The 16,860-nt window shown below is 39.7% G+C and overlaps 1 protein-coding gene across 2 annotated transcripts in view; it reads left to right on the forward strand.

Moving 5' to 3' along the window:
* LMNB1 (lamin B1) overlaps positions 1-15,835 on the forward strand; it is a 66,802-nt gene extending 50,967 nt beyond the window's left edge. Inside the window, exons 8-12 of one of the 2 annotated variants that reach the window (XM_073802467.1) lie at positions 867-1,092; positions 2,719-2,823; positions 5,803-5,922; positions 11,138-11,245; positions 12,353-14,896. In XM_073802467.1, coding sequence (XP_073658568.1) covers positions 867-1,092; positions 2,719-2,823; positions 5,803-5,922; positions 11,138-11,245; positions 12,353-12,376 — 583 coding nt within the window. In that variant the 3' untranslated portion in view covers positions 12,377-14,896. Of the gene's footprint in view, positions 1-866; positions 1,093-2,718; positions 2,824-5,802; positions 5,923-11,137; positions 11,246-12,352 lie in introns of both variants that reach the window. The other variant, XM_019924325.3, reaches the window with a different exon arrangement.
* The last annotated feature ends 1,025 nt before the right edge of the window (positions 15,836-16,860 follow it).

Consider the following 16,860-nt stretch of genomic DNA (forward strand, 5'->3'; position numbering starts at 1 on the left):
TTGTTCAAGCAGTCTTATTATTTTAAATGCTGAACTCTGTCAGGATAGAGTCTTTCCTTTGAGATTTAAAATGTTTTGATAATTTAATATGTTGTAAAATATCAGATTTGCTGAAAGAGACTTTATACTTATTTTTCAAATCTGGTTAGTGTATTAATCCTTTTATACCTTTTCTGAGAAAAAAGTTCCAAAGGGAAAGTGTCTGATTTAGAATAAAAGCCATTTAATTTCAGTATTGTATACATTGTGACTGTAATTTTGTAAAAAGAAAATGCAGGTATGAAAAACTTAAGGAAAGTGTACTAAGTGTAACAGGGGTTGTGGTAGGGTGGTGGTAGATGACATGTTCACCCCAATGTCCTCCCCTCATCTCCCCACCCCCTGGTTTTCCAAACTTCCTGCATTATGGTTATAGTCTATTCCTACCTAAAACATTCAAATAATACTTTTTTAAAAAGAAAAAAAAGTATGACAGTGGGCATTGTAGCACAAATAAGTTTCTCTTCGTTAAGATATATGTTGGGGCTTCCCTGGTGGTGCAGTGGTTGACAGTCCACCTGCCGATGCAGGGGACACGGGTTCATGCCCTGGTCTGGGAAGATCCCACATGCCGTGCAGTGGCTGGGCCTGTGAGCCATGGCCGCTGAGCCTGCGCATCTGGAGCCTGTGCTCTGCAATGGGAGAGGCCACAACAGTGAGAGGCCTGCGTACTGCAAAAAAAAAAAAAAATGTATGTTGGCTTTGTCTAACAGATTGTCATTAATGTTTTGCTTTAGTAATGCATGTACAGGATATTAATATCCTTTTTTTTAAGGTAGGAAGGGCATATGTGTTTCATAATTGGAATGTTTTATTCCTCCATGTAGATTGAAGCTCTCTCCGAGCCCTTCTTCCCGTGTGACAGTATCACGCGCATCCTCGAGTCGCAGCGTGCGTACAACCAGAGGGAAGCGGAAGAGAGTGGACGTGGAAGAATCCGAGGCCAGCAGTAGTGTCAGCATCTCTCATTCTGCCTCAGCCACTGGGAATGTCTGCATTGAAGAGATAGATGTTGATGGAAAATTTATCCGCTTGAAGAACACTTCCGAACAGGTGGAAACACAGACCCCTTTTTGTCCAGCGTGGCTTTGCTGATTGGTGTCTTGCAATTGTAATAACTTCTCAGCCTTTATTTGGATTCAGTCTGTGGAATAAGAGTTTCCTTCTCCTTGTTAACCTAAATTCATGAAATGTAGTATAAATTTAAATAGGAGGAGGAAGAGGGATGGTGCGCTTAGTAGTTTAAAGATTTTATTCTTTAGCTCTTCTTTAGAGAGCCAGGGCTGTTTTTCACATCTGGTCATTTTGTCACCGTGGCCTTCCTAAGGATGAATTATTAATATTCCCTGTCCTACCTAGCCAGATTTGTGAAGAAGTTAGATTATGGATATAGATGGTAGATATTCTTTCCCAGCTGTTAATTTTATGGAAGGAAGGAAATACGAGCCCAGACTCGGACACGTGTAGGGAGTGTTTTTCTCTCTAAATAAATGAATGAATAGTACTGATTTAATTTATATCAAGACTAGTATGAAGCCCTATCTTGAAATTATTTGTTTAAAAGTAAACATAAAATATTCATAGCAGGGAATTCTGAACTTTTGCGCTGGGGCTTTTGAGAGCTCAGTAGTGGAGGTCTTGGGAAGACCCTGGCTAGGCATCATTGAGCTGGGGTCGTGAAGGGGTATCAGGTGATGCCAGAGGAAGGCAGGTCTGGGGTGTAGTGGGGATGCAGTGGGATGGATGTCACTTCCAGAAGCATGTTCAGGATTTGTAAAATCACTCCTTTTCTCACCAAAGCTATTGAAACTATCTTGCATGTGGATGAATAAATACTTTGGATGGGCAAAGGAGCTTTAGCAGTCCTGATATGGAAGAGCATAGGTTCTAAGCCCTCTTAGTCACGACTTCAGAAACTAAAGAACAGAGTACTTTACTCTGTACTGTAACAGAGTACTGCTACTCCATTGTAGTAGTTTGGCTGTTTTTCAAATGGCATTGCTGTGCTTTGTGGAGCTATTCTGGAGCTGGCTCTCAGCCTTGTTTACTCCTGTCTTTGAGTTAGAGATGGATATAAATAAATTAATTCAGCTAATTGCTTTAATACCCTGCACCGTTCCTCAGGAGAGTCAGGCAGCTCTGGGCAGCCTGCGGGCTAGCGTTGATAGCCGGTGCTTGGGACTGGCTCATTATGTCATTGAGCCCCTTATGCTTTAAGGTAAGAGTTAAATATGGGCAGAAGTGGTACAGATGAAGAAGAAAAAGGACATATTTTCTTCCTTCTCTTTCCAAGCTTTATGTATGTATATTTTAAAAGCTTAAAGCATCAAAAATTAGATGTTTATAATGGTGGTTATGAAGCTAGATTGTGTTGTAAATTTAAATTATATACCTGTTCTAGCATTGAATATCACCATTTAATTTGGTACACATCCCTTTTCTTGCAGTTTTGTCCTCTTTAAAATTAAACACTTTAATAATTAAAACTGCAGCATTGTCAAAGTTTCTGTTTTTCTGAATGACAAAACCATGTTTTCTTTTCATAGTAGGAAAATATGAACCATGGGAAGACAGTCATAAAGTTGTCTTAGTTTAACTGCCTATGGATTGATTTATTTGATTATTCCATAACTTTCTGTATATTTGAAGTGACCTTGTTTTATTTTGTTCTTTCAATAGGATCAACCAATGGGAGGCTGGGAGATGATCAGAAAAATTGGAGACACATCAGTCAGTTACAAATATACCTCAAGATATGTGCTGAAGGCAGGCCAGACTGTTACAGTAAGTTAATTTAGTTATCATTTAATTTAACTTCATTGTCTTAACCAATAGTTGAAGTAATTAAAACCATTTTAGCTTAAAGAGAAGCATTTTAGAAATGGGCATTAAAATGTTTTTGACATTATTAGGGAATTACAAGTGCTATTAAAGATTTTTAAAATTCTTTGTTATTGAGAGTGGTAAGTGACTATTAAAAGTGAAAGAATTGATCTTTGAATTATTTTTATTTTCTCTACTCCAGTAGAAATTAGCAGCTGACACCCCCCCTTCACCCCTAAAGAAGTTGAGGTGACTGTCTCCTTTTATCAATTCCTTTGTAAAAATATTAAATACATGTTTAAGATTTTATGATTGATACAGACCTTACTGAGTGTTTAAGATCAAAAGCTCAAACAGGTTAGAACTTCTCTTTTAAAAAGTGTATTCATAGAACTTGCCACCACATTGTGAAAATATCAGATGCTAATTTTGTAATAATGGGTAAAAATTGGAAAAGATATCCTAACCACGCTATCTTTTCTTTTCTTTAGTAATTATTGTAATGAGAGGAAATTTCTCAGCCCTGTTATGTGTCTTACGGAAGCTGCATAATGTGATGGAAAGAGTCTGACATTTTTAATTCAGAAGATTCAGATTTGAGCGTGCCCTTTATCTCTTTAAAAGTATAAAACCACTCTGCCAATCATCTGCTTTTTCCACTGGATACAGTTCCTCAGTGACTAAATAGATATATATATTCTATAGGTCTAGTGGAGAACTCAATTTTCACATAAAAAAATGTAAGGCATTTTTTTTTTCTTTGGTAGCTGGCATAAATGTGTTAAGAAGCTCTTTGGAATGTGGTAATCATAAGTGATATATCTGTAAAATTGTACAAGGCAGGGCAATAGCAAAGATCAGTTTAAAACTCCAGAACAGGGGCTTCCCTGGTGGCACAGTGGTTGAGAGTCCACTTGCCAATGCAGGGGACACGGGTTCGTGCCCCGGTCTGGGAGGATCCCACATGCCGCGGAGCGGCTGGGCCCATGAGCCATGGCCGCTGAGCCTGCGCATCCGGAGCCTGTGCTCCGCAACGGGAGAGGCCATAACAGTGAGAGGCCCGTGTACCGCAAAAAAAAAAAACAAAAAAAGCAAAAAACCCCCTCCAGAACAGAAGTAAGGGAACTACTGTGTAATTTTAAATTTTCTTGTAGCCGCATTAAAAACAAGTGAAAAAGAAAGATGTGAAATTAACTTTAGAACTATGTTTTAAATTTAACCCAATATATCTAAAATATTATCATTTCAACATCTGATGAATATAAAAGTTATTAGATCACTTTAAAAAATATCTATTTATTTATTTATTTGGCTGCACTGGGTCTTAGTTGCAGCCCACAGGATCTTTGTTGCAGCATGTGGGATCTTTAGTTGTGGCATGCAGGATCTTAGTTGCGGCATGTGGGATCTAGTTCCCTGACCAGGGATCGAACCCGGGCCCCCTGTTTTGGGAGCGTGGAGTCTAAACCACTGGACAACCAGGGAAATCCCTTTTTTAAAAAAAAAAAAAAAAACTAAATCTTGACACTTCGAGATACCCTTACAGCACACCTCAGTTGGGACTAGCCATGTTTCAAGTGCTCACAAGCCACATATGGCTACCATATTGAACGACACAGCTCTAGGACATACTAGTTTTAGGTTAAATTACCCAGTAAGGTTACTGACGTGTTACGATTATTATTAAACACTAAACCAACTGATTCCATATGGACTAGTGAAAAGTATAGCTTGAGGTTAGATTAACATTCCACATAACCTGAAAGTCAGCCCAGATCCAGTTCTCTTTTCAGTTTTATCTTAGTAATGCTCCTTGCCCCTTTCCATTTATAATGGTGATGGAAGATCTGGAAGCTTCAAGTGAGCAGTTTAAGAGGAAGGGGTCTCTCCTAATTAGTAATTGATAAGGTCTTCTCCCCATTTAAAAGAATACCTGCTTATACTATCTCCAGTCTTCATTCTGCCATCATATGGCCCTTTATATTGCAAGACAATTTATGGAGTACAAAACTTTCCTGTCTCTTTTCATATGGTCTTTTAGAAAGATCAGGACTGGTAGTAGTGTCCCTACAAGTGAGGACATAGAGGTTTGTAGAGGTGTAGTGTTATGTCCATGATACAAACCCAGGTTTTCTAACTCTCAAGTGTTCTCTATTCTACCAATGCTCTTCTGCCAGTAAATACGTAAAAAATGTTGCAGAATTTCCCTGCTTATGAAAAGGGAAATCTTTCTGTTTCTTTTGCCTATTTCTGTAGCAGTCATATTTTCCATTGAATAATGGGTTATTTGTTTCCTGAATTCTTTTTGGAATTCAGACTCAGACACTGGGGTATTATGACATTGTCTCTGGTTGGATATATACCACTTTCCATTAGGATATTCTAGATAGGCTGTCTGCTGCAGAGCTTTTGAGAGAAGTTGGTCATCTCCTCAATTCCTGCTATAGGCAGCTGGAGGATACCATTGGAAGGGGTAGAAGGCTCTAACACGGAAGGGATGGCTCATGAAACCCGTAGAATAATAGAATGCTAACAGTGAGAGCTTATATTCATTGAGTCAGCCATCTCCTCCATGTGGGTAATCATTTTTCTTCACAACAGTCCCGTGTATTATCAGTACCATTTCTGTACCATTGGAGGGTAAGTAAGGTAGCTTGCTCAAGGTGAGCTGGCATGTAGGCGAGCTAGGATGTGAATCTAGGCAACTTCACTTCAGAGTCCCGTGTGTCAACAGTTTTATTTATCAGACTGGGAAGCTGAGGCCTAGCTAAGCTCTATGGGATATACAGCTAGTTAATATAGCAAGTCTAAAGCTAGGCCATAGTTCTGGAACTTTTAGAATCAGTCCTCTTACAAGGTGTTAAAGTCTCATCATTATGTTGTTATTGGCACGTGGGAAAGCTGGGCTCTGTGTAGAATGATTTCCTTTTTTCTTTCTAGATCTGGGCTGCAAATGCCGGTGTCACAGCCAGTCCTCCCACCGACCTCATCTGGAAGAACCAGAACTCTTGGGGCACTGGCGAAGATGTGAAGGTTATATTGAAAAATTCTCAGGGAGAGGTATGGTCATTTTATCGGTACCACCACAGTGTCAATTTTTTTTTCTTCATTGAAGTATAGTTGACTTACAATGCTGTGTTAATTACTGCTGTACGGCAGAGTGATTCAGTTATACATATATGTACATTTTTTTTTTTTTTTTGGCCACGCCACGCAGCCTGTGGGATCTTAGTTCCCTAACCAGGGATTGAACCCGGCCACTGGCAGTGAGAATGTGGAGTCCTAACCACTGGCCTGCCAGGGAATTCCTGTGTACATTCTTTTTTTAAAATACTTTTCCATTATGGTTTATCATAGGATATTGAATATAGTTCCCTGTGCTATGCAATAGGACCTTGTTGTTTGTCCGTTTTATATATAATAGTTTGCATCTGCTCATCCCAACCTCCCACTCCCATCCCTGCCCCAACCCCTGCCCCCTTGGCAACCACCAGACTCTTCTCTATGTTCGTACCACAGTGTCAGTTTCACCTGAGAGTTCATCATGCAAGTGTGATTTCTTTTCAAAAATCAAATTTAAATGTGAAGTAACTGATTGCTTAAATCAGACCAAGGCTGCTGAGTCAATGAAAGAGATGCTAACTCCAGGTTTTAGGAATGAAATATGATTGTTAGTACAGGTTCCAGAGTCAGTTTGTGTCCGGTTTCTGTCTTCACTGCCCAGTGACTTTGTGACTTTGGGTAAGTTCCTTCACCTCTCTTAGTTTTATCATTTTAAAATGGAGATAGTAATAACAAGATAACTAATATAAATAAGATAATATAATGAGAATAATATAAATGAGACAATCCTTGGGAAATGGTCAGAATAGTATCTGGCCACTGGTAAATGCTTAGGTTATTAACCTTGTTACTGACTTTCAACATGCTCGTGAAACTGAGTTTAAGGATTGTGGAGTGTACATTTGCTTGATGTGTATGTTTTCAACACGTCAGTCCTAGAACTCTTGTCAAAGAACCTTACCTACCCCCACTGTCACATAAAGACACTCCCAAATTCCCCCAGCCACGCACACATACCAAGAGATGAAAATGTCTTCAAGGATGGCGTGGTTTCAGGTCAAAGTACAGTATCCCCTTAGGGGTTTCTTCTCTGCTCCCATAGTGCCCAGGCACAGACCTTGTCTAGCTTGTCACGTTGTCCTCTCTCACTAGAGTAATAAGCATGTCAAGGGCAAGGACCTGTTCTGATTTTTCCTGGCACATAATAGGCACTTAGTGAGAAATTGCTGGATAAAATTTTAGGAAAATCAAACATGGACCTTTACTTAAGTTCAGAGAAATAAAGTGTAATTAATAACATTCATTCTGGGGGTCTGAGGTGTTTGCATACGAGAAGTCCTCTGCCCAGCCATCTTTCCAGCCATCCCTCACTGTAAACATCTGCTGGTGTTTAGACTGCTCTTAGTAAGGAATTCACTGTCTGCTGAATGAAGAATGCCCTTTATCTCAGACTGAGGCTAAAAATGAAAGGTCATCTGATGATTTCCACTGCAGACTTCAGTACAGTTCACCTCCAAATACTTGCTGGTTCTCAGGGTGTGGGCGTTTACAGATGCCTTCCGGAATTCACAAACTTCGAGTAGCTGGATCTCCTCCTGTTCTCTGTGTGGAGCCCTGCTCGCTTTTTGCCTTCGGCACTTTGGAATTCTTCCCAGTTGTCACTGGTGCTGCTGCCCAAGTGCTGAAATTACTGCAGCTCCTATGCTGGTAGTTCCTTCAACATCTAAAATTGGCAGAATACATGTCTCTTTCAAAACAGTGTTACGAGTGCCGATTTGCCCAGATTGAAAAGCACAGTTTTAAGGGGCTATGGTAGATGAAATAGGTTTTCGTGAACCATGGAATCTAGTCAGCACCTTTTTCTGTGTGAAAATGTGTTCCAAGTTAGAAACGATCTTATAGGAGGATATTTGGAATGCAGCGGGTTTAAAAGCGCACAAAATAGATACGACAAGTGAAAAAGTAGATGCCATGACATGGGATATGTCTGGAGGTAGTATTACCAGTGATGTTTCAATTAAGCTGAATGAAGCTCAGGTTTCCCTTCATAATTCAAACCACTGAACTCTATAATGGATTATTTGGTTGGTTTGTTTTCCTGTTCTTTTAATAAACTTCTGCATTCTGCTTGTTAGGCTCTATGAAGTGACCTCTGTCAGAAATGAGGAAAGTATTATGAATACAGTTCTTATTTCTGTGATTGTCAGGCAAGTACTTTTGGCATTTATTCATTTAATTTTGTGAGACCATGTTTATTAATAGATCCCAGACCATATTTATAATAATTCATAATTACCACCATAAAGACCACTTTTCTGTAAGAGTTTAGATAATTGGCTTAAGTCAGTGTAATTTTTTTACGTATATTTTCTTGCTGAGACATTGGAGGTATCAGGAAACCCAATTAAACTGGCTTTAAAATAATGGGAATATATGAGTTCACAAAACCAACCATCCAGAGATGTTGTCTGTTTCCTGGGTGTCTTCCTCAGGTGCATCATTCTAGGTTTACTTCTCGTGGGCAAGAGCATTGTGCCTAGTCAGGTCCTCGTCTGGGCTTTGCTCTCGTAGTACCAGCCTGGGTCATGTGCCCACCTCTGAGCCAGTTCCTGGAGTCAAGAGAACAGAGTTAGAGCTTGAGCCTTCTCCATGGCTAGATCACATTCAGCTTGTGACACACATGTCACATCTCCATGGGAGAGAGGGTACCCAGGTAAAAGTGGGGGCTCTTTCTGAGAAATGGCTGGGGAGGGGTGGTCCTAGGGATGAAAAACAGCAAATGTCACCATAGAGAAATAAAATGTTATTTTAATGAGGGAAATAAAAAATAAAGCAGTCTCTCTGTACCTTCTAGAATATAGGCATCACTGAAATTTTTGTATATGCAGATGATTACTTATGTATACAGAGATATTCTAGTTTAACAGTCAGCTCCTTCATCAACAAAAACTGCCTTGATTTTTAGTATTTGCTGAACTGTGGTGATTTCAGGATACCCACACGCTGTGACTGAGCACGGAGTTGAAGAGGCAGCACGTGAGCTGGCGCTAGCTGGCCCTGCAGCACTGCTGGGGAGATGGGTGTACCTTTATGTGCCCAGGGCTTTACCCAGGCAGACCCATGGCATGTTGATAGAGACCATTTTTGTGTGCCTTTCAGGGCACTTGATAGGGTTGGGTGTCTTGCTGAGAGGAATTTTTTGGTAAAGACATTTGTCTTTTAGCACCTTGACTAATAATTTCCTGGGCCTAAACCTTCCAGCAACTTTTGGTTCTAAATTTGTTTTATTATTTTTCTATTTAATTTTGTCGACATTTATTTAGCTCACTTATATTCCATACAGGCTTTCTGCATTAAATTAACTGATTTTTAAATGTTGTCAAATGAAAAATGCTTAACAGCAGGCTTACATTAAAGGCAATTATGCTGAAGTAATTCATAATTAATGAAGTTGGGCAAGTTGCTCTTTTCTAAGCTTCTCATTTGAGGCTCATAGTCTGGTGTTTCATCACAAGCTCTAAGAGCCGGTGTTTCCATATGGGATGTATACACTGTCATGAGTTGCTAGAAGCTGAAATGTGAGAATTCTATAACAGATTTTATTTGACTTTTCTTTCCTCATTTTAAGGTGAGTTGAGGGAAGCTAGGTACTCTGAAAACTTTTTGGGAATCTTTTTTCTGTTTTGTATGCCATCATCCCCCAGTGGATATCTTAGTTCAAAGAGTTGTAATTGATCTAAGGATTCACATGCTTTTTTATTAGTACTAATTTGGTTAAAGCAAGTGTTATTTGTGAAAAGACTATTTGTGTGTATAAACATGGACTGATCTCACAGAATTGAAGTTTCTGGCTAATTCAGACTCAAAATGGTCTATCTTCCTCGGCCGTGCAACAATAATCAAAATTCCCTACAAAATACTACTGTACTACCTTACTTCATTTATAAAATATATATGTGGACGTGTTGTAAATAGAACTCTCATTTCTCTGTCACTGTTCTCTGGTTTTCTTCCTCTGCCATTTTAAACTAGCTGGTCTGTGTTAAATTTCAGGTAAGCTTTTACTGACGTGATTTTAGTGTCTTCATCTGGAGTTATCTTTCTTGAGTAACCTTAGGACATGCATGGTATAGAGTAAAATTAGACGTTCTGCAGCACTCTAGGACACACTCATTTACTTGCTGCTAGATCATCAGGTTAGCCTTGTGCTTAAACAGAAACACTGCTGCATTTGTGCAAGTCAGCATTCTCTACAGGATAGTTATTTGTATTTGCGCCTTTCAGTAGAAAATGGAAATGGTTACTTTCTGTTATGCCTCCAGTGAATAATAGGAGTTCTGTTTTTTTGTACAGAGTACATTGGAACTTCACTGGTATGTTGTTAGTAAATAGTGTTCCTGTGTCTTGATTCTGTTTCATTCAAGAGGAACTAGCTGCTGAAGGAATGAAAGTTTGTCCTTTTCATCTCACTCATCAGGTGGTCCTCTTGCCACCGAGGTCCCTGAGAGCACAGCAGTTAGACTCTGACTTCATTTTATTCAGCATTTATTTAGCACCTTCTCTTTGCTAGGAGCCAAGATCTTTAAGCTGAATTCATGTTGAGTGTTATAAAGAATTTAGTGTGCCAAATCATTTACAGAATTCTTAGTAACAGAATGGGATAAAAAGCAGTGGGAACTTCTCAGCAGGTATTTCAAATTGGATACCAGTAGCTCCCCTGCAGGGAATATTGAAAATCTAAGAACTGCTACTAATTATGCAAAAATTTCTGTTCAGTAGCTGAAGCTACTGATGAGCCACTTAAAAAAAAAGAAAGAAAAGAAAAGTCCCTGACATAGGAATGCTGTTTCTTAAATTTACGCAACGAAAAGATGTCGTCCTCCCACAGTCTTTGTGATTTTTAAGTATAGTGGGTTTTTTTTTTAAATTAATTAATTTTTTATTTTTGGCTGCGTTGGTCTTTGTTGCTGCGCACCGGCTTCCTCGAGTCGTGGTGAGCGGGGTCTACTCTTCGTTGCAGTGCGCGGGCTTCTCATTGTGGTGGCTTCCCTTGTTGTGGCGCACAGGCTTAGTTGCTCCACGGCATGTGGGATCTTCCGGGACAAGGATCGAACCCGTGTCCCCCGCATTGGCAGGTGGATTCTTAACCACTGCACCACCAGGGAAGTCCCAAAGTACAGTGTTTTAACTTAAATCAAACTCTTGTGTTTAGGAGGTTGCTCAAAGAAGTACAGTCTTCAAAACAACCATACCTGAAGAGGAAGAGGAGGAGGAAGAAACAGCTGAAGTGGCTGTCGAGGAAGAACTTTTCCACCAGCAGGTATTACTTTAATATATGTCTTTTAAATTTTATTAACAGAATTACATGAAAACCAAAACCAGTAGTGGAGCTTGTTTTTTCCCTATTACTTGATGAACTAAGTCAGTGATCTACCAAGTGGGGTTTGTTTTTCCTGAGGGGATCTTCAAGATACAGTACATTTGGGTACTGGAAGAAAATGTTTGCACTTCTTTTTTAAAAATTATTTCTCATATCAAATTTCAGATTTGTCTTTTGTTTTATAATGTATGTAATATGTTATGGTAGGGCATGTATGCCACATAAATAAGTATATATGGATTGGAATGCATGCTAAAAATTATTTATTGAAGGGTTCTTTGATTGAGTTTAGATGACTAAATTGGAGCAGGTATCTGCATATAAACTCAAGAAAAACAAAGAGTAGGGACTTCCCTGGTGGCGGAGTGGTTAAGAATCCGCCTGCCAATGCTGGGGACACGGGTTCGAGCCCTGGTTGGGGAAGATCCCACGTGCTGCAGAGCAACTAAGCCTGTGAGCCACAACTACTGAGCCTGTGCTCTAGAGCCCGCCAGCCACAACTACTGAGCCCGCGCGCTGCAACTACTGAAGGCCACGTGCCTAGAGCCCGTGCTCTGCAACAAGAGAAGCCACCGCAATAAGGAGCCCGTGCACCGCAACCAAAAGTAGCCCCTGCTCGCTTCAACTAGAGAAAGCCCATGTGCAGCAAGAAAGACCCAACACAGCCAAAAAATAAATAAATTAAATTTAAAAAAATCATTACCTGATTAAAAAAAAAAGAGTAATGTTCAGCTTCAGTGTGAAGCAAAATTCTTGCTGTCTTAAGTTTTTAATTATTTAATTGCAAGATAGATTTTAGCTGATGCTTGGACTTTTGAGAGTCCTTGAAATAAACTCCAAATTTGATTTTAATTAATTAAATTGGAATTATTAATAAGTAATGAGCCTTCAGTTTATATTCTCAAGCTGTTCATGTCTATCATTAATCAAAATTCCTACCCTTATCCTTATAAGATGTCGTCACCATGTCTCCAGATTTATAAATCTGTTTGTTTTGCTTAATTAGCCCCAGTCCTGCTCCAAATAAACATTTTCTTATGTGTTCAGCCTCCAGAGTTGAGAACCACTTGAGGTGGGTTATAGGAGAATGAATTTTTGGCATGGATACTTCCTCGTACATTTTGGAGGAATATTTAAGAACAGGTGTTTTATACTTGGCTTTAACAAGAAACAGGTACAAGATCCATTTTCTGCCCTTATTTGAAATATTATAATGACTGGAAGTAAAATAACAATATAAGAGATATCTCAGGGTGCCAGGCTAGTGGTTCAGAGCATGAGTTGTAGCAGGTCAGATGCTGGAGAAGGCTGTTTAGGCCACCAGAACAGTTGAGAAGATCTCTGGAAAATAGGCTTGTCCAGTATTTTGAAAGATGGGCAATTATTTGAGTATTAGAAGGCAGATGGTAGTGTTCTGTGGTTGTTTGAATTATCTGTTGCTACATTAGGAGACCACCTTAAATTAAAGCTCAGTGACTTAAAACTGATTTCTTAATTCCTATGACTCTGTGGTTTGACTGGGCTCCACTGGGCAATTCATTTGTTCCCACCCAATGGAGAGTGAAGTCAGTCATGCAGTTGCATTCAGCTGGAAGCTTGGCTAGGGCTCAAATGTTCTCCATGTCTGTTTCCATGTGGTTTCTTATCATTTGGTTGTTTAGTCCAACCTTCTTTACAGCATGGCAGCTGGCTTCCAAGAGAGTGAAAACGGAAAGCATTAGATTTCTTAAAGGCCCATATTCTTTTAGTCAAAGTAAGTCATAGGCCAGCTTCAATTCCAGGGGAGGGTAAATAGTCTCCACCTCATAATGGGAGGAGTGGCAAAGAATTTATCATGATCTTTAATTCATCACAGGGTATATGTCAAGACTTGAGCACCAAGTATATCTGTCCATCCAGTTGTGTTTGTAGGGTGTGAGTGAGAGATAAGTGAAGTGGGGAGGTTGGTGTTAAATCAGCATACTCTGGAATGCCTAGGGAAGGAGCTTCTGCACACTTTGGAGCAAGGAGAAGTTGAGACAATATCAGAGGGATGACTGTAGAAGGGAGATTGCAGACACCCTGAGAGACTATGCAAATGGAGATTCATTAATTAAGGCATAGTGACCGAACTTGAGGGGGAGAAGAAAAAAAATCAAAGATGTGCGAGGTTTTTAGCTTTTGTGATCAGAAGAAATAATGATATCAAAGTTCTAAAGAGGGGACTTCCCTGTTGGCGCAGTGGTTGAGTCCGCCTGCCGATGCAGGGGACACGGGTTCGTGACCCGGTCCGGGAAGATCCCACATGCCGCGGAGTGGCTAGGCTCGTGAGCCATGGCCGCTGGGCCTGCGCGTCTGGAGCCTGTGCTCTGCAACGGGAGAGGCCACAACAGTGAGAGGCCTGCGTACTGCAAAAAAAAAAAAAAAAAAGTTCAAAAGAGGGAAGATGGAAGGATGGATCAACTATTTTGACTTCATATTAGGGAATGAATCCAGTGGCCTTTTGAGTTGATTAGAAGTCTTTCTGGTTGACCTTCAAGAAACCAATTTCAGTAGTCAAGTGGTGTTTCACAGTCATGTTGTGAGATTTTAAGGAATTAGTGAGTGATAAAGAAATGGATAGAGGGAGCCGTTTTGACTTCACATTTGAAGATGAACCCAATGCAAATGCTTCAGGATATGAAAGCTGAGGATCCAGCAAGCCATATTTCTTGATGTGGTTGTTCAGAATGCCATCCACTGAGCTCCTGTTTCCTAAGTTACCAAAGGATGTTATTGAATAGGAAGTTTCAACTTCAGCTGCTTATTAGGATTTCTTAGGGAGCTTTAAAATTACATATAAATAGATACTGTTCCCCAGTTAAATGAGAAATTCTCATTTATTTTAAAAAAATTTATTTATTTATTTATTTTTGGCTGCATTGGGTCTTTGTTGCTGCGTGCGGGCTTTCTCTAGTTAAAGCGAGCGGGGGCTGCTCTTTGTTGTGGTGTGTGGGCCTCTCATTGCAGTGGCTTCTCGTTGTGGAGCATGGGCTCTAGGTGCGAGGGCTTCAGTAGTTGTGTCATACGGGCTCAGCAGTTGTGGCTCGTGGGCTTTAGAGCTCAGGCTCAGTAGTTGTGGCACACGGACTTAGCTGCTCCGTGGCATGTGGGATCTTCCCGGACCAAAGCTTGAACCTGTGTCCCCTGCATTGGCAGGCAGATTCTTCACCACTGTGGCACAAGGGAAGTCCGAAATGAGAAATTCTCATTTAATTGATCTAGGGACCTAGATCAGAATTTTGTTTTAAGAACTCCTCAGGATCTCAATGTGCAGCTAGAGTTGAGAATCACTGTTCTGGAATTTGTTGGAGTATTCTAGGGGAGAAGTCCATAAGAGAAGTTTAAAAAGGATAAGTGAGAAGTAATAAACGTCCATTTGAAGTTAGGTAATAATGAATTTGTAGTATCTCTGCCTTATTTTAAAATACCGTGATCCATTTTCTTAGCACTAATTTTTTTTTCTGTTTTCCTCATCAGGGAGCCCCAAGAGGTTCCAATAGAAGCTGTGCAATTATGTAAACTTCTCACATCAACTGTCTTCCTCAAAATAAAGAAGTATGGTAATCCTTACCTACATGCAGTGCAGAGCCTTCTCAGAAGCACAGAATATTTTTATATTTCCTTTATGTGAATTTTTAAGCTGCGAATCTGATGGCCTTAATTTCCTTTTTTGACACTGAACGTTTTGTAAAAGAAATCATATCCATATACTTTGTTGCAAGATGTGAATTGACGCTGAACTATGTACTGTTTGAAAAGGGTCCCTCAAAATTTTGACTTTTTTTTTGTATGTGTGGTTTTTTTTTAAGTTCTATGAGGAGGGGAGGGTAAATAAACCACTGTGTTTTAATTTGTTTTAATTTGAAGATTGCTCCATCTAGATTAGCAATCTGCTCTTGATTATTCTCTGCTATATATAACGGTGCTGTGAGGGAGGGGAAAAGCATTTTTCAATATATTGAACTTTTGTACTGAATTTTTTTGTAATAAACAATCAAGGCTACAAAAATTTTTTTTAAATAGAAAAGAGAAATTTTGTAAGAAGGCAATATTAACCTAATCATCATGTAAGCACTCTGGATGAAGGATTCCACAAAACTTTGTTTTATGGTTACTTCTTCTCTTAGATTCTTAATTCACAAGGGGAATGGGGGGAGGGGGGAGGGGGGAGGGAAGGGTTTCTCCTAAAACGCATTAGTTGTGTTTTTTAAGATAGTGTAACTTGCTTAAATTTCTTATGTGACATTAACAAATAAAAAGCTGTTTTTAATATTAATCTGCTGTCTTTTAACTTTAGAACTGTTTTGGGGGAGAAAAGCATTGTTTCAGTTTTACTTTTGATAAAAATAATTTGGCTTTTTGTTTGAACTAGATTTTTCTTTAAGGCTCTGACAATGGGGAATATAAACACACAAACTATTTTGGGGTCTCTCCTGTTTTCAGTACTCTGTTGTCATTAATGATAGCACTAATAAAAGCCATAATAATAGCTAATTTTTTGGAACCAGACACCATGCTCAGTGCTTTATATTTTTTAGCTTATTAACAATAAGACCTTTGAAAATCTCTTTAAGAAAGCCATTTAGGAACATTAGGGACAGTAGGAGAAATTGGGGAAGACACTCCTTTTAAAGGAAAAAAATGGAGATAGTATTTCTGGAATCTAGTTTTACTTTTTTTTTTTTTTTGTGGTACGCAGGCCTGTCACTCTTGTGGCCTCTCCCATTGCGGAGCACAGACTCTGGACACACAGGCTCAGGAGCCACGGCTCACGGGCCCAGCCACTCCGCGGCACGTGGGATCTTCCCGGACCGGGTCATGAACCCGTGTCCCCTGCATTGGCAGGCCGACTCTCAACCACTGCGCCACCAGGGAAACCCAAGTTTTACTGTCTTTTGAAACACAGAAGAGACACTGATTACAAGGAGTACAGTATGAAGGATAGAAAATATGTGTGTGCTGTGTGGGGTAGTTACGTATGGTGGTAACTAGAGTGTCATTTTTTACGCATTTGGAGAGTTTATCTTGTGATTGCTTTAGCTAAGTGAGTTAGTTCATCTTGTAGAAAGTAGAATATCCAAACCATCCCTAGAATGAACTGTTGATAACAATTCAGAAGCTAATCCAGAGTCAGTGTTTGCTTTTCTCTTAAAATGTTCCTGCAGTAAGCTGCACAGACTAGCAACTTACACTTGAAAATAACTCACGAAGTCCCAGAATTACTGTGCTCTGCAGATTTACTGCATTCGCGGGTGCCGTCGGAGACACAAGATAAATGCTGGGTTAGAAATTCTGTCTGGTGAGGCAGATAAAATGATAACTTCACACAGATTTATCTTCAGAATGAGAATGGCAGTGCAGGGTGTGGCCCAACTTGCTTGTGAAAAGTGTTGCCACAAGATAGGATTCTTGCCATCAAAATTCATTCTAGGTACTTTATTGCCAGATAAATTGGGTTATAGGAATCACTTTAATTAATTAAGCATTAAGAAAATTTGGCAGTTTTTCTTTTTTTTGTGGTACGCGGGCCTCTC

This window comes from Tursiops truncatus, chromosome 3 (assembly GCF_011762595.2).
Source record: "Tursiops truncatus isolate mTurTru1 chromosome 3, mTurTru1.mat.Y, whole genome shotgun sequence".
Lineage (NCBI taxonomy): Eukaryota > Metazoa > Chordata > Mammalia > Artiodactyla > Delphinidae > Tursiops > Tursiops truncatus.